The sequence below is a fragment of the Hermetia illucens genome, chromosome 6, assembly GCF_905115235.1.
Source record: "Hermetia illucens chromosome 6, iHerIll2.2.curated.20191125, whole genome shotgun sequence".
NCBI classification, from domain to species: Eukaryota; Metazoa; Arthropoda; class Insecta; order Diptera; family Stratiomyidae; genus Hermetia; species Hermetia illucens.
The window spans coordinates 32,412,202-32,434,944 of NC_051854.1; the positions used below are offsets into that span (position 1 = coordinate 32,412,202).

At 40.5% G+C, this 22,743-nt stretch overlaps 1 protein-coding gene across 4 annotated transcripts in view; it reads left to right on the plus strand.

Moving 5' to 3' along the window:
• Positions 1 to 22,743, plus strand: part of LOC119658909 (probable ascorbate-specific transmembrane electron transporter 2) — a 210,224-nt gene that overhangs the window by 135,440 nt on the left and 52,041 nt on the right. Inside the window, exons 1-2 of one of the 4 annotated variants that reach the window (XM_038066718.1) lie at positions 5,316 to 5,625; positions 5,679 to 5,758. The exons of 2 other annotated variants lie outside the window; for them this stretch is intronic. In XM_038066718.1, the coding sequence (XP_037922646.1) occupies positions 5,736 to 5,758 (23 nt within the window). In that variant the 5' untranslated portion in view covers positions 5,316 to 5,625; positions 5,679 to 5,735. Of the gene's footprint in view, positions 1 to 5,315; positions 5,759 to 22,743 lie in introns of those variants that run through there. One more of the 4 variants, XM_038066717.1, reaches the window with a different exon arrangement.

Below are 22,743 nucleotides of genomic sequence, written 5' to 3' on the forward strand. Positions count from 1 at the left end.
CTAAGTCCCTCTTGTGTTGTTAAAGCTTGCAGGCGACATCACCTTCACGCTATAGTGCATCGTAATTTTGGAGGAATACAGCGCTGAGCAGTATCATTTTATTCACCATGTCACTCGATGTATTAGCTGTGAAACAACGGGATGTCGGCGAGGAGATTTTCGGTCCACGTACTAACTACAGGAAAGAAGTTGTGGGATGACTTCAGGGCGATATCATTAGGACCAAGTATGGAGTAAATATAGATTTCGATGTGAATTATTAGCAGCACATTAACGTGGAGAATGCTACAGCCATCAGGTCACTTCACGACTGCGTGCAGGAGACTTAAAAACCCGTAAAGTTGTTGTGGACAACTGGGATCCGAACCGTCTCTTCTTATTAGTAAGGAAGCTAGATCAAGCTTCGCATAGACAAGACCCCAGCGGACTACAATCGATGGATACGTTTCTCACATTCTTGAAAACAGAATTTCAGTTGCTTGAATCGTGGGGAGCACATTTAAGACTTGTAAGGCAAGCATTGTCAAAGTGTGATTTGAAACAAAACACGCTCCTCCACAAGCCGAATCATTGTCAAACAATTCTAAATCTTGAAACACCGTCACAACTACAGTTAGTGAAACTCAGTCGAACATTGCACTATCAAGAAATATCAGCCGCTCCCGCGTGGGACAATCCTTCTTTCAACCGCAATTACGTGATGAGCAATGCAACTACTTCAACTGCCGGGCAAATCCTTGATTCAGGTCCTCAATTGATCTTCATCTAGGAAGACGTGGCCAAACGTCCACAGCTCATCAATATTCCCGCAAATATGCAGACTCAAGGAATTAGGCAATACAATCAAGGGTCACCGAGTACAGTGCAATTCACCATGTAATCCTCAACCAGCGGTTTCCGAGCCTCCACTGAAGCTCACATGATCGAGCAAATAGTTACTCCACAACCCAATCAAAATATCGACATGGATATAGCTCACAACCTCGAATTAGCTGACGCTGATTTTCGGTGCTCCACTTGCAGAAACACTGCTTGGCTTAACTGTAGCAGAGTCACAACAGTCATCGACACTGAACCAATTTCCTACAATTCAACATTCTGGGGAAGTCACAAGTGAAACCATCATCTCACTCAAAGGGTTGAAAGATTCTGGCAACTGGAAGAAGTCAAGGAGAGTGTTCCCAGAATGACTTTCGTTGAGAGAAAGTGTGAGCTCCAATTCGGTCAAACTGAGGGATGATACAGGCCGCACGTCATAAAATTCTTCTCGCTAAACAATTTGAGTTACTAGTAGGCTCCAGGAATATAGATTACAGCAGATTCTTTGCCATTGAACTTAAGTAACAATACATCCAGTTCATAAACAGATGCCAGCGCTTGAGACACAGGGAGGAGATAAACGTCAGGTTCTTTCAGCAAGCATACTATTTCATGGCAGTAGAAGCCACCACCCCCGACTTCCTTGTCGTGTTCGATGCATTTGTCACCAGGAGCTTTAGTGTTTCAGTTTCAGTTAATTTGGCAGAGAAACAACTCAGAGGAGACATTGAAGTGCTATAAACTGAAGACCGTCACATATGCCACAACATCCGCATGGTGAGCCACCAGCGAAGTTTCTTCATAGACTTAGTGAGGAGGGGACCTCTTAAGAGCAGAAGTGATAATACTGCGGAACATCTACGTCGACGACGAGCTCACTGGGTCCGAATTTTAAGGTTTTGTTTGCAAAAGAAAACCTTATTCAAATCGGTTCAATGTCTGTCTGCCTGTTCGTCTGTCACTTTTCTCAGCAACGGCTATACCGATTGGCACGGTGAGAAGATGGGAACTGTGAATGCGCAGACATGCAGTGAGTGATATCCTTCTATGTTGAGATTTAGGGGGGGTCCCCATACATCCAAATGGGGGGTGTAAAAATGTTTTTCACCGAATATTGTCATGTGGGGTATCAAATACTTTTCGAAGCGGGTCTTAGTTTTGAGATTTGTTAAAGAGCCGGGGAGTGGGAGGGGTGGAAACTGATGATTTCTTTAACGGATTCATTCTCAGAAACTACCCAACCGAAAAATCTGAAAAAATTCATGAAACTGCCTCGAGATGGTGCCCAGGCCTCAAAGTACTCTCCATATCGATATCTATTCAAATTAAGTTAATAATAGTATATTACCATATTTTTGGGGAAATTGAGTAAAACCACCCTTAAGTTTAGCTCAGAGTTATAAAAGTTGGTAGTAGTATAAACCACAAGTTTGATCAATATCATACTATTAGTAATAAAATTATAGTAGTTCAAAGCTGACTTTCCCGTGTAAATTTACTGCAACTAAATACCAACATCAAACCACACTGGTCAAACAGGAAGAATAAGGATAGGAGAATACAACTTTGAGACCGTTGATAATTCCTCCTATCTAGGGTCGAAAATCACAACCGATAACAGCTACGATGAGGAAATCCGCGCACGGTTGTTGTCAGCCAATAGAGCCTATTTTAGCTTACAAAAACTGTTCTGCTCGAAACGTCTCACCATAGGGTCAAAACTCTTACTGTACAAGACTATGATCTTGCCAGTCCTCATGTATTCCTCGGAGTCTTGGGTTCTTAGCAAGAAGAATTGCGAACTCTTGGCCGCGTTCGAGAGAAAAATCGTCCGAAGAATTTTTGGCTCCCTACATGATGATGGACGATTCCGTAGTTTACTTAACGAAGAAATCTATGAGGGATACCATGACCGTTCGGTTGTGGATAAAATTCGGCTCAATAGGTTACGGTGGGCGGGTCACTGAATCCATATGGATGAGGCTGATCCAGCCTGGAAAGTCTATAAGGGCAATATCTATGGTAGAAAAAGAAGACGAGGAAGACCCTGCCTAAGATGGAGCGATGGCTTAGGCCAGGACGCCAGACAGCTTTTAGGGATATCGAATTGGTGGACCTCGGCGCAAAGCCTGGATATGTAGAGTTCCTTATTAAGGCAGGCCTAGACCGGATACCGGTTGTTGCGTCGTTGATGATGAAATACCAATATCACACTAAAGTGGGTAGTCAGGCATGCTAAATGCATATACATAACGGGCTACGTACAAATGGGATAGTTCTACAGTCAAAGAAGAAGCAAGCAAAACTTTTCATACCTGAAGCGCCGAGCTTCCGGTTTCCCGACTTGTTTGTCTGTTGGTCTAAAGAAGCAATCTCAGTTGCAAGCGTAAAGGCGGTATCCGGCTTAGAAACTGCTGTCCGCATGGCGACGGGCTCCTTTAGAATATACCCCGTGTGGACTAGGAGCTTCAACTGGACTTCAAACACAAGGAGGAAGCTAGGATTATACTGATCTTCCAAAACCGGAATGTTCCGCATAAAAACAGTCTCCTTCGACAGCGAAGAATGCAAATAGGTGGATCGTTTGGGATTTCTTTTCACGCACCTTGTAATGCGTCCAGATTGGTCTACAAAAATCGAATCCCGTCTTATTGAACGGATGAAAAGGTGTTATCCGGGGCACCAAATTTTTCGCCATCTGAGACAGTAACTTGGGTTTACTTTTAGTGCATCAAATATATCGCTGGACGATTGTTCGTGGTGTGGACTTGTTTTTTATCATAGTAGTACTATCGTCTTATGGACAACAAGGCTTGTGGACTGTTGTGAAAATTCTTATGTGAATAGCTGTCACCGTTTGTGTGATAAGGGGTATGAATACGGCACCAATATGGCATATTTCCTGTCGTATGTCATTTCAGCAGCCTTCAACCTTAATCCAGGAATCGGACTAAGCTTAACAATGCATTATTCTTTGCGATTTCAATGTAATGAATGACATCATTCAGTTGCTCGGCGGAATGCGCCATGTTTGATAACTGACAGCTGATGAGAGTAGTCTTTATCGTTTGTTGGAGATCGCACCTGGGAACTTTTGATGAATCAAAAAATTAAAGCCTGACTAGTAACTTACGGCATCCATCTTATGGTATCTAGGATGCGTGTATGAGCGAATTCTAGTAGTACGGCTACTATCGTACCCCGTTTTTTAGACTGCAATTTTCCTGAGTTGCCATACTTGGAAGCAACGCGAAGTCTTTCCCGTGGAGGTAGCTGGGCCCTTGCCTCAACGGCTCTTTCAGAAGGTCGGAAGAGACGTGAATTGGGATGAGCTTTTGCTGGCTTCAAAATATATGCATTGGAAATTTCCCATAGCTGCTGTATGAACATCTTCGCAATAGCAATCACCAGGTTCGTGATACTGAAATGATCTAATAAGCCATGGGGCTCGAATGTGGAATGCATCAATTTTAAGCGACCATTGTAAACCCAAGGTACTAGATATTGTAGTCAAAATCCAAGGGTACTTCGACCATTTCCATTGGAAATCCTTGTAGTATTGGAGTTGGCTGGAGATGGTTACCATAAACATTTCCGTAAATAGAAATTGGCAGTGCAGATTATTTTTGAGATACTATAACTTTAAGCCATTAGCAACTGCTTGCTGTAAATGTTTTGACTGGACACGCCATGGAACTGAGGTTACTTCAAATAGTCCCCATTGAACTTGGGAACGACTATTTTCGGAAATTTGGGCCCTGATTTTCAGAGTGCCTGTGCTGTCGTATCTTAACGGAAAAAACGCTGACGTTGATGTCCCGTAATTGTAAGCTTATAATAAGGAACATCAGAGAAACCGTTTGCTTGGTGATGCCGAGACAACTCGGCAAAACGTTGCAAGTGTAAATCTTCTCCTCAAACGATTTTGTCTTTTTCCTTTCTTGGTCCAAGTTCACTTCCGTGTAAATTAAAAATTGTCTAGCTCTAAGCGCTCGTTAAAAAATCTTTAGCCATATATCATACGCAATTTCTAAACCTAAAGTGAGTGCTTTATAATTTTTACCCAGAGTGTATATGGTACTTCCAATTATACTCAGCCGGATAATAAAAGGGTCGAAGACTTTCTCATTGTGAACTAAAGCTACACAATCAACCGTTGGAATTGTGCATGATCATTGGGATTAGGACGGAAGATGCAGTTGCATCCTACTGAGTACTGGTTTCGTGCTACATACATATATCTGTAAATGCAGATATAGAGGTAGGAATGCCATTGTTAGCAGTCCGCAAATGTCTCCAGCCGCTGGCGATCGATCAGCAAGTAAAGAGATTTGTTGGATAAAATGCTTTCTAGATGTTGTAACAGGTTCACAGAAAGTTGAATGGAGCAGCTTCATTCATATTCAGATATCTGGCAGTCTCTCAGCTTGAACTTGTAGCAAACAGCTCTGCTATCCACTATCATACGAGCTGCATTTATCCATTCACCAAACTTGCGTTCAGTCGCCGCTGCCTCTATCGTACTTTGTCGCTTCTCTCCACAGATGCGATATAGAAGCGTTTATCTGATATCTGAGGAATCTGTTCAGTAGTTAGATAGCATGTTTCAGTATACGCGTAGATCTCCACACGTAAGCACTGTTCGCTATGTGTGCAACAAGTGTTTAATTGAAGCGAGTGAATATCTAAATTTGAAGATCTTCGTGCGTGATCTGATACACTTGTGAATCCGAGATCGTGTGTCGTCATTGAAGTGCTAATTAGTGATTAAGATCATCGCGGGCTTAAATAAATATCTGTATCTTGGTATTATTGAAGAAAAGGTACAAATTATATTTGAACGAGGGGTCTAATTACAGTGAGGAATTTAAACTGTTTTCGTCACGAGGACCACAGGGCACTTGGATTTCGTCACCATGACTCGTGGCTCAACACCAACGTAAGTTTTGTGGACCAGATAATGTTGAACAAAATTTAATAGAATTGATAATTGTAAGAAAGTAGAAAAAAACTGAATTGAAAGAATTGTGTGGACAGAATTCTGCCGGAAGTGCAACTTTACCATTAATCACTAATGATAATATGTCCCTTGTCCACACGGTCTCTTCTTTTGAATTATTATTTCTTTTTAATATTTTGTTAACAATGGAGCACTGCTTTAGTTTCATTACTGTCAAGTGCTAATGATACGCCTACAGCAGTGAGAAAACATAAACACGAAACTCGGCATCCATGACGAATGGGTATTCAAACTTGAGGGCAGAAATCCAGAGGTTAATGCCAAACAAACTTGCATCTAGCTCCATAGCAGGACTTGCTGGACACTTCTGATAATTCTAATACTATTATGCCGGTAAAAGATATCTAAATATTTAATTTTTCTATTAATGAAAATGAATGAAAAAAGTAATGCTACCCTACTCTCTAGTCCGTGGAAAACTACGCTACTTTATTTGATCCGGTTCGATTTGGATCCTTATCAGGTTATTTTCCATGAGCTTCACAGACACGACAGTTCAACTTGCAAATCGCAAACAGGATTCATCTCTAGCCATAAATGTATCGACTAGAGTAGAACTTTAAATTAGGAAAGGAACCCGTGATAAAGTCCTGATACTGGAAATAGATGCTACATTGCGTTTTATATAGGCTAAAGTTAGATGAAGCAGTTTTACAGGATACAACTCCCACGTCGTATCCTTTACAGTTGTTCTACAGTCGTAAATTTCATTTTGAAACCATAGCATTTTCGCCAAAAAATATATTGAACACAAGCAACGAGCATGATCACATAGAAGTACATACATACTTACATATGTAGATACGATAGTAATGCTTCTTTTGCTATCTTTGGTTATAGATATGATTCTTCTTTCAGTGAAAGTCATTTATCATTCTCCACCAAATATATTTGCGGACCTATCTGTGATACAATGGATGACATGCTTTTGAGGCCTACTAGGAAGCTCGTATATGGACCTGTGGGCTCTACACTCGTGCCAGTAATCTGGGGATATGTGATTTTAGATAAAAACTTTGATAACGTCATGTACACGCCGTGTGGGATTTAAACGAATAGTTTGGATAAAATGTATGTGGGAATACATGTGACCTGTCGCCTTGTCTAATTTGCTTCTGCTATTGTTTTTCTATTTTATCGCAAATTATAATTTATTGCGGTTGAAAGAAGCTTAAAGTGTTTTTTGAAAGAAAGCTATAGAATATGCCGACAGGTCATTACTCAATGCTTCGCGTCTCACGAGTGTATGGAAGGCTTTGTAGTGAGAAGAATCATATGAAATATTATGGAAATGTGACTACTTCTCTCTGGAATGACACAGATATTTAAACAAGAATAATTGGGCTAAATTAAGATAACCGACTCGATTTGTTGCAGTGAATTTTCCAAAGAATTCAGCAGAGGTACACATTTAAACTGAGGAAAATAGTTAAGCGTGAAGTCATTTAAATGTGGACAATACATTACTCTTATTAAGGGTTTTGAGGTTTTAGCCTATTTAGGTTCTATCGTTTGTAAGTTTCCTATTCTATACCCCCGTTAAATTCGATACTAGATGCTTGGCGGTTGCGGTTTTATGGCAGTTAACTTCTGACTGTGAGATACTTATATTACATTTTGGTGCAAAAAAATAGTTTTATTTATTCATAAAAGTCGTAACAGTTTAAATGTATTAGCATAATAGAAACGTGTTTTTTTATGAATGGAGTTGGAGGTCTTAGAATGTCCCTGCTAGGCAAAGTTGATGCAGTGTGCGTTATCCATTTCCACTCAAATCATACTTTCACTGCCCATATCCGTGCATGACCGCAACGAAGCAATACATTACGCTCAGGGCCCTGCTGTAATTTTATGTCACATATCTGTTGAGCCTTCCTGATTCTACCCTGGAGTATGTGGACCTCGAATAGTATGCCCTTTGCCGCCATTCGATTTGTTTCTAATCTCAAAATACCCTCATACTCTCCACGATATTGTGGGGTTCGATAAGTGGGATTATTTCATCTCTTTTCTCACGAAATCAGCTCCTCTAATTCGCGATGAGCAAATCCGTTCCTCGCTTTATTTCAAGGGTGGTTTGATACGTAGGGGTAATCAGCTGATGTTGAAGTGTAGTGGTCTTGTAGTGCACGACTGTTGAATTCCATGGTTCTATATGGTATGTTCGTATACGTGAATATCCACCTTGACCTATGTCAATCAGCATCAACTCCTCATCTGACATAATATATTAGCATTGACCTTGCACTATGTTTAAATGTAATATAATATGCGCTTGAGGCATACCGGCAGTACCGGTAGTACTGGCTCAATATTTATAGTGGCCAGTCAGTGGTCTAATATTTGCGTTGCATTGTACGCATTGTATAATTCATGACCGAAACAAAGATCACTTCAGAGCGAAAGAGCAACACGGCTTTGAGAAACATCGGTCTACTGCTTCTAGACTTCTCAACTTTGCCAATTTCGTGACCAAATGTCTTATATCACTGCAGAAGTACACATCGTTTGTAATGATTTAAAGCCTTTAATTCCGACAAGGGCAACGTACTTCCCTCCAAGTGCTCTCTACTCAACTTCCCCTCCAGGATTATACCATAGCACGCCTCCCATCTTTCCAACCGTTCTTTCAGAGCTCCTTTTCATTGTTAATTATCCCGTTCCTTACGTACTTTTTCCGACTTTGTACTACATACGATATATATAGAATGACCGTCCTTCCTTCATTTCTTGTCCTTGTTCACTTTACGTGGACGACCTTCAATTATTTGCTCTGGTTGGCCTCCATTGGACCGTGCTCTCTAGACACTCTAGTGCGTTGGTGCTCAGACATTAAATGTCAGAAAATGACATTCGATGTATTATCGCTTAAGGGGCCACTGTAGAAATTTCAAAATAATGATCTTCCTTTTTTTGCTAAAAATGCCTTATCATCTTAAGAATGACATACTCAAAGGATTAGAGTGGAAAAAATGTCTAAATACTCCAAATTTGAACTTTAGCGCAGCAGTCCGCATTCCAATGCGTATATATTAAAAATTTGAAACGTATTTTTCTCGAATGTATTTATTGTATATTTATAATTGCATTCTGTATGGAAAAACATTGAATTTTTGCGATTTATTACATAGCCGTTTTTTACAAATTATAATCGCACGATTTTTGTCTAAAATTTTGAATTTTTGGTTAAATATGCATACTTTTCCATTCGTACATAGCTAAAAATATTTTTTGATAGACCGAACTCCGCCGTTAATAAAAGTACACTTTATATGATTTTATGCACGTCTTAGGTCACGATAAATGCACGTAAAATACAAAATTGTGACGTTTGACCTTTGACTTTGTTAATAATACTTGAATTTCCTTCAAATTTTTCAAAATAATGTACTATATTTGTACTTATATTGAAGCTGAATTTTGTACATCTAGGATAGACTTAAGAGGGGTTTTCGGGAAAATTCTTAAGCTGGGATAATATGTTATTGTTCACTTTATTTGAGCAGCTATCGAAATGTATTTTGATGCTTAGGTTTTGTATAGGTGCATCATTGTGATGTTTTTTAGGCTTTTCGGTTGCATAGGTTCTGAAACATTTTTCGGGACACACATTTTGGGCCTTCGCTCCTCTATGTTTCACCCAACACCACCTATATTTTGTGCAAATAAATTGTATACCTCCCTTTCGCATGTATGGGGAACCTCCTTAAACTCAACTGAAAGTGGCGTCACTTGCTATATCTAAAGGGGTTTAAAGACAGCATGTTCTCACCAAATTTTGTGACAAAAGGTTCAGGCGTTTCAGAATAAATTGGATATGACAGACAGACCGACATTGAATCGATTTGAGTAGGGCTTTGTGTTACACAAAATCTTAAAATGGACCTTTTTTAGTATTTTGATTTATTATCCCGCTGAAAAACATTCTAAAATAAAAGTTTTGAATAGGCCGTTAGAGCGACATAACCTATCACTTCTGAGTTTGTTTCAAGACCTGGCTGTAACCTTCCATATAACGTACCTTGTACTTTTCATTTCTTACTTTGTCCACATCGTCAAGCAAGCTCCCAAATTATTTGGTTTTATCCTAGATGCTTTTTGACTTTGCCTCAATCCTACCCCCTTTAACGTTAGTAGCAGAAGCAGAAATTCTGAGTGTAATTATGCGGTGTTTCCAGCGATTAATTATTTGAAATAATAAGAAACTTACCTGTGTACACAGGTATGTTGCCAAATTGATAGTTAATATGGTAGCTACGATGTTTGATTGCCTCCAGGGATCGGTCTTTTACCCCGATCGTGAGGAATCTGCCCTTGCTGTCCACCTTGCTTCTGAAAACTCTCCATAATCGCATATGGAGTTTCTCATTCTGAGCGATTAGGAGGTGCGTGACATCTTTCGTCTCTATTGTTGCGGCTTTTGGGAGAAACACTGTCACCATGTGCGCTGCTGGTACATCATCCCCAGCATATGTCGATAGTTCTGCTCCTTCCTAGTCTGGCAATTTAGGAGCTATGGTCTTAAGCCACTCTGCAGTATCTTCCGTCGCACAGTCCACCAGTATATGACCTGGTCCAAAGCGTATCCCGGTGAACACAAGTTTCGCAGTCCATTCCTTTCACATCTGCCTGACGACGAGGTCTTCGATAGTTTCCTGCCCTTTATGAGTGAGTATTTGCTGGGGTAACATTTTTGGCAGAGTGGCCAGTTGAATGCCATTGACCGCACTAGCATAGCTAACGGCGGGCTTCCTAATTCCTGCTTTCACCGCTTCCTGCTTGCCCGGATTTTCTCTCCTCTTGCGTTCAGGTTAGGATTTTTTGGGAGCATTCTCTTCATACGGGCTAATCTCCACTGCTCCCCGCTTTCTTGGCTACGATAAAGATGGTTTAAGTCTGTCCTGAACCTTCTTAAGTATCTGTTTTGGTTTCAGGCCTTTCTTTATATGACGCAGGTACCATTAAGCATTTGTGCTACTGAGACCTGTCCCCTTCCTGACGTCTGTTATATTAATCTCAGACGTGCTTTTGCTTGTCCCCGATTTTTGAGCAGTGGTCTTTGTTGGTTGTTGTCCTCGCAGTATACCAATGTTGACCTTGGATTTACTTCTTGACGTCCCAACTCCCCCTTCTTGTGTTGTGTGCTGTACGAGGTCCCGCTTGTTTGGTTGTAATTTTCTTTATTTTCTCCATTTTTGTAACATTACTCATTGTAGAGGGGATTAGGAGGTCCGCCGTGCCATAACTCCTCGTTGTACGGTAAGGCTCTGTTCGAATACAAACAGTTACCCACCTACTGCAAATTATCCAATGGACCAAATGGATTGGGGGAGGTGTTTTTCGAGTCCCCCGTCTAGATCCGTAGCGTTTTGTTAATAGTAGGGCCGCTTCGTACAGGTGTGGCTATCACCACTCACTAACGGTCTTGACAAGAGATTCGGCCCCTGGAAAGCCACACATCAACCGAGAGGAGAGACAGCTCACTCTCAAAGAGAGATAGGTTGGCCCCAGGGAGCTATATTCCGCGTTATTATATCTCGTAGTGCACTTCTTGACCCCTACAATATATTAACAATTATTACACCATATTTACAAATATACAAATTATTCCTATAATATTTATAACAATAAAAGGAACATATATTTATATGTATTTATGTTATTTTTTTCGTCAATCGTTTATATATTGAAGCGATTAGATTTTCGTCTGCTACTTGTAGTCCAGCTTAAAATTAATAGACAAAGGAGTAGCTTGCTCCAAACTACAATTTTTGGTTTTAAATATATTGAAATTTTTTGATTCATTATTACTTTTTATTCATAACACAAATTTACGACCAAGACCGAAATTAGCGAGACATACACACATACCTTACAATTTCATGCGCATATGCATTGACCATTATTAGGGGGTTAACCTCACTTGTGACTTTGAAAAAAATGGATTTTAAGGTTTTGTGTAAAACAAAAACTTATTAAAATCGATTCACTGTCTGCCTGTCTGTCACACACACTTTTCTCCAAAACGGCTAAACCGATCCGAACGAAATTTGGTGAACAGATGGGAACTACGAACGCATATAGTGAGTAACATAAACTTAGGTGGAGTCTAAAGGGGGCTCCCCATAGATGCAAAAGGGGGATTCAAAAAATTTTTCCATCGGATATAGTCGTGCAGGGTATCAAATGAAAGGTCACGATTAGTGCTTTTCGCAACTGATATTAGTTTAGTCGTGAATTGTAAAGTACGCACTTAAAGTGAGACAGGACTCATTTTCGGAAACCCAACCTAAAAATCCGAAAAAAATCAAGGCCTCAAAATATGTCCCATTCCGATATCTGCTCGAGTAAACTTACTAATAGTATATTACCAACTTTTCGAAATTTACTGTAAAACCCCCCTTAAATTCATCCCAGGACTTCCAAGTTTTGTACCAGCATAGAGGACAATATTTCGTATACACATTTCATGGAAATCTGCCCATTAACGCCAAAGTTATAGCAGCTCAAACTTATCAATGTCGTGCGAATTTATTGCATCTTATTTGTATGACATAAGATGCTGACGTCATAATTAAAGAGAATAATTGAAATTCGAATGAAATGTTAAAATTCCTTTCATGAAGAATCATCATTTCATGAATCCCAGCCTTTTTTATATCTGTTGTAGGTTAAATTCTTCGCATTTGCTAATAATATTAAACTTAGAGTGTGAAGCGTATGAGGTTGACTATTATAATATCAATACAGGGCTTTCCATCAAATGATTTATTTAAAAAGCTTTCTAAAAACTAGAGGGCAATGGAATTTTTAACTATGTTACACGGAGCTGTCATGCACTCGTCGCTCCTCACATCCTCTTCTTTTTTTTCAGCCTTTGTCCCATTCACAAGCGGAGTCGCCATTTTATTTTATCAAATGCCTGATCTGGATCTAATCGTCAGGCTTTTAAGTTCCCATCCAGCGTATCAAGCCACCGTTGTTTCGGCCGGCCTTTTGGTCGCTTACCATTGACTTCGATGTTCAGATCAATATTGGCAAGTGAATTCTCGTTAGCGAATTACGTGACCATACCATCGAAAACGCCTCACTAGCAGTTTTCCACGATCGGTGCAACCCCATATGGATCGCGGATATTCTCATTTCGGACGTGATCAAAACATGTCACGCCATCAGTGGAATGCAACATCTTCGTTTCCATCACCGCAAGACACCGTTCATTGTCTTTTATAGTCGGCCAACACTCAGAACTATAGAGAGCGGCAGACGGACGACATTGCGGTAAATTTTAGATTTGAGACGTTTCCTGATACGTCGATCACAAAGAACACCAGTTGTGGAATGCCACTTCATCCAGGTCGAATTAATGCGTGAAGCAATTTTATTACGCATTTCTCCACTGGCTGATAAGATTGGCCCCAGATATTTAATTCGCTCAGTTCTTGCCAGGCTATTGAAGCTGACAGCACTGAGCATGTATTGTAGAATGTCCAGATCGTAATGTGAATTGCACATTTAACCCCGATTCTTTCTTCCTGAAGGTTTCAAGGCCACAAACCACCACCACAGACATCTTGGCGATGTGATCTACACGGCCATAGATAAATAAATAAATAAAATTAAATAATTAAATCACTTCTGTATTTATTGGATAGGTCTGCCCTCGTAATCTGTACACACTGATGTTCACTGCAAGTTATTTGATGATCACTGCAAGTTATTTCAGCCGACCGGAAAATATGAAGCGTTTAGGAATTTCATTGTAAAATAAAATTAATTTAGTCTTCCTTTCATTGAGAAAGTTCCAGTAATAACTGATTCATCATCGTGACAAAGTACGCTAGTTCCCACGGCCTCCTAGCCTTGTAATACATACATCTATCAATCACGGAGTCATATCTTAACTTCTCAGTATATTTACAAATTGCAAGCAGACTTGCTGTCTATTATGCAAAAACTTGAAATATTTAACTTTAAATTCAGCACATATTCAGGTAGGAAATAAGATACTAAAATACTTATGCAGAAAAAGATTGTAGCATTAGTTGCCAGTTATCAAACCTTGCATTTTTTAACCGAGCCACAGATGAAACAAACTAATGAATTTGGAATCTGCATTGAATTACTGCCGCAAGCGGGCTAAAGATCAACGAGCGCTGATGTAAATAACAACAAAAAGTCCAGTTCAAAGATATTTCAATAGGTTCAATCTGAGATTTCGTAACGCTTAACTGCGGAGTAAATGAAAGTGAATTTACTCAAAATATTTGTTTTTTTAGAGATGGCGCGAAACAAATTAAAATTGCAGTTCAATGACGGCGAAAATCGTAAGTGTTAACTTTCTTCTGGATGGTCCTCTGGCCCTAGAGAAGGTACCGCCTAGAAAATTCTATGTTGTGCTTATAAATGTTCATTAGGACGACATTACCTACATTACATGCAGAGTTAATTCCCCCCGGTAGTTTTTGCATTAAATAGTACAATTCAAATGATATTTTGGGGACCGCCTAAAACAATGTTATTTTGATGTGTGCAATTTCGGTTTGGGTTTCCACGCTGGGAAAATGACCACGCGGACACCACTCATAGCGTAGATTCACTCGAGATCATGTAATCCATTCAACCAACAATACTTTTCTCCCAAGATGATTTAAGACTTCAAAGTGACTTCTAAGTATCGCCGGTAAGTCTGTAGGAAAAACCGGAATGTGAATGGGATCTAAAGAAAATTGAATCGACGCCAATCCCAGTGAAGTGTATGTTGTGATGAGACTTAAAAATGTTCCAATGAATCAATTTTCACTTTTCATTTCCGATGGTAATAAATCGGCTGTTACTCAGGAAGATTTAAGGTGGTTGTAATTAATGTCATGCCTGTTGTTTGCTAGATTGGCTGTTGATGATTTTAGTGCTTTTCCTACCAGAAGCGTCAGATATTGGAGGAAGAAGTAGCACCTAACCTACAAGATAAAATGTTTAGAAAGTTATCGACAAACTGCGATTGCACGTCTCCATTTTGTGGCGGATATGGTACTTTAGCTTTACTACAGCAATTTGGATTCTGCACAAATTGTTGTGGTAAATTACACGGCGGTGCACCTGACATTGTTCATTACATTTTACGCTTCATCAGGTCGTTCACCGCATGAACCGTCCATATATTTGCATAACTTGGAATCACTTTCACTGAGTAGAATACGATATATTGATGAACTTGTTACTTGTCAATAGTTGGTTGGTTTGGCTTTGTGTACACGATAATAATTGCTTAACTCCTCTTAATCTGCTTCCACGAGAATGGTTAAACTTGGCATGTTCTTAGGTAAATTGATTATTGATGATTATTCCTGTAAAGCATAGAAGCGTAAAATACATAATTATATTAGCTTCATTTTCCGAATGAAAAGAATGAGAAAAATGTTTGTTTCTAAGAAATACTTTATTAAAAAAAGGATATTAAGGTATTGATGTCAAGATAAACAAGTCGGGAAACCGGAAGCTTGACGCTTCAGGTATGAAAGGTTTTGTGTATTTCTTTTATAAAGAGATTTAGGTGTGCATTTGTCCCATTAGCATGTAGCACGTAAAATATGCATATATTATGTGGAAATAGCCACTTTCAAGTGATATTGACATTCATTGTCTTGAATTTGCAGAGGGGCGCAGATTTGACCTAGTATAACTTTGTTAGTAATAGAGCGATTTTCACCAAATTTGGCAGGATTATGATCTATGCTGCAGCCTACATTTCTGCAAAATTTGGTGATTCTAGGGTGAACTTAAGGGGGGTTTTCCTGTCAATTACTAAAAATTAAAATAATATATAATATTATTAACTTTATTTGAACAGGTATCGATATGGAGGGTATTTCGGAGCCTAGGCACCATACAGTACCAGCCCCTTGATTTTTTCCAGATTTTTCGGTTGGGTAGTTCCTGAGAATGGGTTCGTTAAAAAAATGACCACTTTCAACCCCCCGCACTCCCCACCTTTTCAGCAAAAGTCAAAACTAATACCGGCTTTGAAAAGTACTAACCGAGACCTTTAATTTGATACCCCACATGACTATATTTGATGAAAAAAAAATTTACACCCCCCTTTTGCATGTATGGGGACCCCCCCCTTAAATGCGTCGTAAGAGGATGTACCTCGCTATATGCGTGAGCGTTCACAGTTCCCACCTTTCTACCAAATTTGGTGTCAATCCCTATAACCGTCTTCGAGAAAAATGCGTGTGACGGACAGACAGACAGACAGACAGTAAACCGATTTTAATAAGGTTTTGTTTTACAAAAAAAACCTTAAAAAGAGTATTTGCCTTTCTTCTTTTGATGAGTTCGCTATTTTTCTAGTCACAGGTTTGGTCCGCGTGAGCTGGGAGGTTCCTAAGACGACATTTACTTTGAGGGTTCCAAGAAATCGATTGTTTTGTTTTACATACTTCGAATCTTGGTGTTCTAAAAATACGCCATAGGAAGCGTTTTGTGAAACACTTTCCTTCTTATGAGTATAGAAGCTGAAACATAGCCGCTTCGGGCCATTCCGGCAGTTTCGCGTCTCGTGGATCTTTTCAGATGTAAACCCGTTTCCAGAAGGATTAACCCTTTCAACCAGAAACAAAACCCCACATGAGTAAGAAAAGCTCTATGGGCCAGGTATTGCAGATTAAGCCGCTCATTTTACACTGTCATATATCTTCAAATATAAATATCCAAAAAGTAGTAATTATTTTCAGACTTTGATCGAACAACAAACAAAACCTTATTAAAATCAGTTTAATGTCTGTCTGTCTGCCTGTCATACCCATTTTTCCTATACATCCAAAAGGAGGTGTAAAATTTTTTTTCACCGAATATAGTTATGTTGCCCCCTAGACATCCACATTAAATATGTTGCAGCGTGCAGTGCCGTCAGAGTACGTGAGTCCGGATGCTGGACAGCGAAGTCCTACGGCCACAGCAACATCCTAGATGAAATACCTCGAGAAATCTGGGCATTCCCCACGGACTATGTCACACGCAAGCTGAACTTCACGAGAAACTTCGCTGTGAACCTTCCAACCAAAAGGGTCAGCTAATTCAAGGACCCGTTCTTAGAAACCCAATCAACTCAATCGAAAAATCTGAAAAAAATCTTGGTCGTCCAAGCACATGGTATCTAGGCATCGCAATAATCTGCGTTACGGTATTTACTCAAATAAAGTTAGTAATAGTATGTTACTATATTTATTATTACTATATTTTTCGGAAATCGACTGGAAACTCTCTTTCGGTTTATCCTAGAATTATCAAGTTTTTCAGTATTGTATACTATTGAGAATGATATTAGTAAGTTTGATAGAAATGTTGTCTGGAGAAAGATCCCCTGTGTTTAAATAGAGCTGAACCCCATCCCACCTTCCAAAAGAAAAAAAAGTGTGATGGGCGTCGTCCATAACTCCATTGCAAAACACACAATCCGAAGATCGCGCCTTTCGAATCTTGTGCAGGTAAGACTGAAAACTTCCATGCCCACTTAAAAATTGGGAGAAGGAAAGGAAAAAGAAAGTCAGTTTCACCATGCTTCCGATTCAGCCACGCACCTAAGTTGCCGATGAGCCGCGCAGTCCATCTGCTTCTAGTTTCATTTTGCCACGAGAGCTGCCACTCGTCTAGAGTGCGTTGCCGTTCTTCGCGAGCAAACACCTCCCTTGGCTCACCTCCTTTGTGCTTGTATATGGCTTGACACTCCTTAGCAAGAAGGTCAACGGGGATTATTCCCGCGATCACCATCACGGCCGATTCAGAGACAGTGCGGTATGAAGACGCCACCCGCAAAACTCCCCGTCTCTGTACTTGCGCGAGACGTTTACGATATATCTCTTTGTTAACAGCATCAGCCCATACTCCTGCGCCGTAGAGCAGGACAGACAGCGTTGAATTCATCAGGAGACGTCGCCTGCTAGACGAACCCCCAATGTTTGCCATTAGCCTACTTAACGCCGAAACTCCAGCTACAGCCTTGTTCGCTACTGCTTTGAGTTGCTAAAAAAAATCTCATCTTTGAGACGAGAGATCAAGAGTCAACCCGAGGTATTGTACCGCTGATTTTGACTCGATTATCGACTCCCTGAACGATATGGGACGCAGGGTCGGAATTCTCTTTTTACTCAAGATGACTACTTCGGTTTTTTCCAGTGCAAGGTTGAAACCATGAGTAGTCATCCATCCGCTTACCCGTCGCATCAATATGTCGAGTCTGCTTGTTCGACAGCGCGTCCAGCAACAAGCGCAGCAACATCATCTGCATAGCGGACTAGGCGCGACTCTTTTGGCATGTCGAGTTTAAGTAGACTATCACAGGTAGCGTTCCAGAGGTCCGGCCCTAGGATGGCTCCCTGTGGTACCCACGACGTGACCTCCATCCTCCTTTGACCCTCTAGTGTTTCATAGAGCAGGGAGCGGTTCCTCAGATAGTCCCTCAATATCCGTGAGAGATAGTTCGGCACGTTGAAAGTATTGTCTAGTGTGCCTAGAATGTCTTTCCATCTTACGGAATTAAAGGCGTTTCTGACGTCAAGAGTAACGAGGAGCACCACTCATCGAGTTCGGAGGCTATGTGCCTCCGCTCGTCGAACGGCGTCCACGACTTGCATGACAGCATCAATTGTGGATCCCCCTGCTCTAAAACCAAACTGCCGGGAGATAAAACCTCGCCACCTTCCATTGAGCAGTGAAAGTGCCCTCTTTCAGGCAAGCGTTGAATGCGCCGAGCAGTAGGTCTGGCCGGTGTTGAAATACCAGTTTGTATACCTCAGCTAGAATACCATCGGGTCCTGGCGCCTTCTTGCTTTTCATAGAGAGGACTGCTGGTTCCAATTCTTTTATAGAGAAAAGTGGATAGTCCTCTGCGCTCTCCGCGCCGACGTCATCATCCCATACGGGGTGCGCAGGAAAGAGTGCCCTTACAATGCGGTCCATCTGCTCGAACTTAAGTGAACAGGGTTTCCGCAGAGCCCCGATTTTTCGGGTTACCAATTTGTAACCGAGTCCCCACGGGTCTCCATTCAACTCGTCGACCAGATCTTGCCAGCAGCGAACTATGCTCTTGTTTATTGCGCTGCGGAGTCTCCTTTTGGTTGATTTGTACTCGGTGATTATGGTACCTGGCTCCTCCCGCTCGCTTAGACGTTGTGTTAACTGTGACACCCCCTTCGGAGCTCTGCGATTTCCACTGTCCACCAATACATGGAAGGTTTGCCGCGCCTCGCATGTCCTCCTGGGCATGAAGGCTCCGCAGACCATCGTTATCAGATTCATAACTGAATTTACGACAGTGTCAGCCGCGGCGCCACCGCCCCCAGGAGTACCCTTCAGCGTGGCCTCACCTGTTCCCAGAGTTTCGACAAACTTCCCGGTGTTCACTTTCGCGACTTTCCATGCACAGAAAGATCGCCGGGGTGGCGTACATCGAGAGTTTGTGTCCACCACTTCGAAAGCAATGTATTGGTGGTCGCTTGCCGAGAAGTCTTCCAGAACTCGCCACCCGTTCACCAGCGACACCAGTGATTGCGACGCGAAGGTTACGTCTGGAATTCTTCCCTCACAGCCCGGGAATCGGAACTTTGGGGTGAATCCGGTGTTTAGAACTACCAGTCCTGTTCTCGCCGCCATTTCCATAACTCGTTTCCCTCTGTAGTCTGTGTGAGGCATGCCCCATTCAAGTGCCCTAGCATTGAAGTCACCCCCGACCAGGATCCCCCCCATCCGTGCCTAAGATAGCAAAGCATCCAAAGCATCAAGCCTCCAACGAAAGTTTGGCATCGTCTGATTCGGCGTAAGATAGACACTAAAAAACCTTATCCCTGGACACCGAATCCAGACAAAGCCGTGTCCTCGGCCTTGTGCAAGAACCCTAAGGAGGGTGTCGTCCCGAACCCAGATAACAGCGGTATCTGATATGTCAGGGTGCCATGAAACTGGGCCCTTGTTGTGGTACTGGTCACTGATGAGTACTAAATCAGCTTTGGTCTCCACAGCGAACTGCGCTAGGAACTCGTGAGCGGTTGCACTCCGGTGCATATTGATTTGTAGGATGCGAATCATGTTGACCGTGTCCTAGCTCTTTCCAATTCTACTCTGAAAACTGGACACCGTCTCGAGCTCGCAGTGTACGCAACGGTTTCATCAGTCGCGCCACGGTCCCTGCAGAGGTCACAGCTTTCAGTATGGCTAGATTGTTAATTAAACTTGTATATTTCTAATTATGATGGTTTTTTTTTCGGGGATCTTTCCTGTATTATTATATATAATATGACCCTAATTTTCCAATAAAAATGTTTGTTGAGATTGTAAAATTACCATTTACATTTCCAGACGGTTTCCGGCTGTATTCAATTATTCGAAAGAAATTTTCCTAATCAACTTAACAACAAACAGCTAGTTAATCACTTAGTTTTTGTTCTATTCAGCGAATCACAGCGTGGATCTGCAGGCCAATGTCCCGGGTCCACAGTATTTCATCTTTGAATTCAAACATTTACAACCCTCATAATCTAATTTACTAATTCTGTTACGCATTCAACCACGTAAATTTTATCTGGTAGCTGCGTTATCAACTGAAGACACATGTTCAGTTTTTATATTGACTTAACAGTTCTTCAGATTAATTTGAGGAAAATATTTTTTGGAACTTTGTTTTCTATGCAAGGCCATGGAAAAGCGATGACTAAATGGTTCATAATTTCTACTAATAGTTTAATTGGACGCGTCACGCATGCCAGAATACGCCGCAGGAATTTCAAAGCGAAATTGCGGTCCTTTATATTTTATGGGTGTATAACCGAGCAAGTATTGGGTACAGGCTCAGGGGCTACTGCCCAGGAGGTAGTCGCTTAATGTCCTTATGAAATCTAGTAGCGTTATGTAAATAATGTATTTATAAATACTTGGGGTCAGTTTCTTGTATGAGTACATGAGTGTATTTGTTGTAACCGTATTTACGAACAGTAAGAGTGATAAATGTCTTCATATAAAAGGGATTTTTAAAAAAAATTTTTTTTTACAAACATGACCCTCAAAATGATGTTTTTCAGATTTGGGAGAATTCTAGCTCAAAAAGCAATGAATTATTTATTATGAAATTGTGAGGTATGATTTTTTTACAAAATTACCAATTGGTTAATAATAGTGTGATTTTCAACAGGTAGGATCATGCTCTATGTTATAGTCTACATTGCTTCAAAATTTCATGGTTCTAAAATAAACTTAAGGGGGGTTTTTACAGTCAATTACTAAAAAAATTTTGTAATAGAATATTACGAACTAACTCACTGTATGCGTGAGTGTCCGTAGTTCCCACTTTTCCACAAAATTTAGTGTCAATCGCTGTGATTGTTTCCGAGAAAATGTGTGTGATAGAAAGGTAGATAGACAGGCAGACAGACAGTTTTGCTTTACACAAAATCTTAAAAATGGTGAAAATTTAAATATTGTTTCTGGACATCTACAAAATTTGAGGTTTTTTGACTATTGGCAGCTATATTGAGGTTCATATTCCTGGAAAATAAGTCAGTGATATAAAATGAAAAGGAGAGCTCTAGTTACGACCTTCGGCGGTATATTGCTGCCTAACTCTATCATTTTTGGCTTATAATTTAAAAAAAAAAATCGCCCTTAAAGGTTACCTATTCTATGTGTTTTAGCTTTCTACCATAGCACGTACTCTCACAGGTATCCTACCTGCAAGCCGATTACTTCGGCAGCATACTCCAAAAGCAAGTCCTAGAAAAACGAAAATGAAAAAAAGGAACTTTTAGGTGACAGTCTCTTTCATGGGCTGACGCCATACAGTTATAAATGGGAAGATTCTCGCTTTGATAAGAGTGCGGAGATAACCATTTCGATCTCTTGGCAAAGTACTTCCTAGCTTCCTACCATACTCCTCTTTCTATGGAAAGTATTTCTCTTTATGATAAACAATGCAATGGGGAGAGGGCAAGCCTTTCATTGCGAATGCAAAAGTAACAGGTACCCGCAACACTAATGACGGTAGCACTGATTCACAGCAATGTAACTACTTGTCGAGCCTGTTTGTTTCCTTATTGGAGCAGGAGAAATTCTTGCGTGTGGCTAGTAGTAAAGTAACTACCCTTCGAGTCAGTTTGTAATCAGGTATTGCAGGGTGATAGTATCCGGTTTCTATGCCGGTCGCTTAAATGGATATCTTTTCACATACGTTATGGTTAGTCTGTTATTATGCCACTGGGTACTTCCAAAGCACGTGTTATCTTGCACTTTTACCTATAATCGAAGCTTTTGGAATCAAGACTTCAGTTGACTTTGTCCATTTATTTGACTGTGTAGCAATGGCACTACGCATTACCATTACAAATAAACCAAGTCATATAGAAAGTTATCAGAGTGTCTTCTCTAAATATTATATGTGTATACGTAGATAGAAAATTTAATTATGGTGTTATCTGAACTATTGCCAGTACTGTCTTTCTATTTGGATTCCCTCCTTTAATCTATGCTATATAATAATATCAAACAGGTCGGAAACCGGAAGCTCTGCGTAAGTATATTTGAGTGTAGAACTATCCCATTTGTACGTAGCATGTAATATATAGTATGCCAAAGTACTCACTTTAATGTGATATTGATATTTAGTATTTTGGGTTGCAGTAAATTTACACGGAAAAGACAACTTTGAGCTACAGTATATCAGCAGCAATACGATTTTGAACAGACTTGGGGATATCATCATACTATAGTCTAGCAAGTCGATATTTATAACCCTGGGATAAACTTAAGGGGGTTTCAAGTTAATCTCCCAAAGCCATAGTTATAAGTTATCATTAACTTAATTTGAGTAGAAATCGATATGGAAACTATTTTGAGGGCTGGACATCGAATGGTTCCGT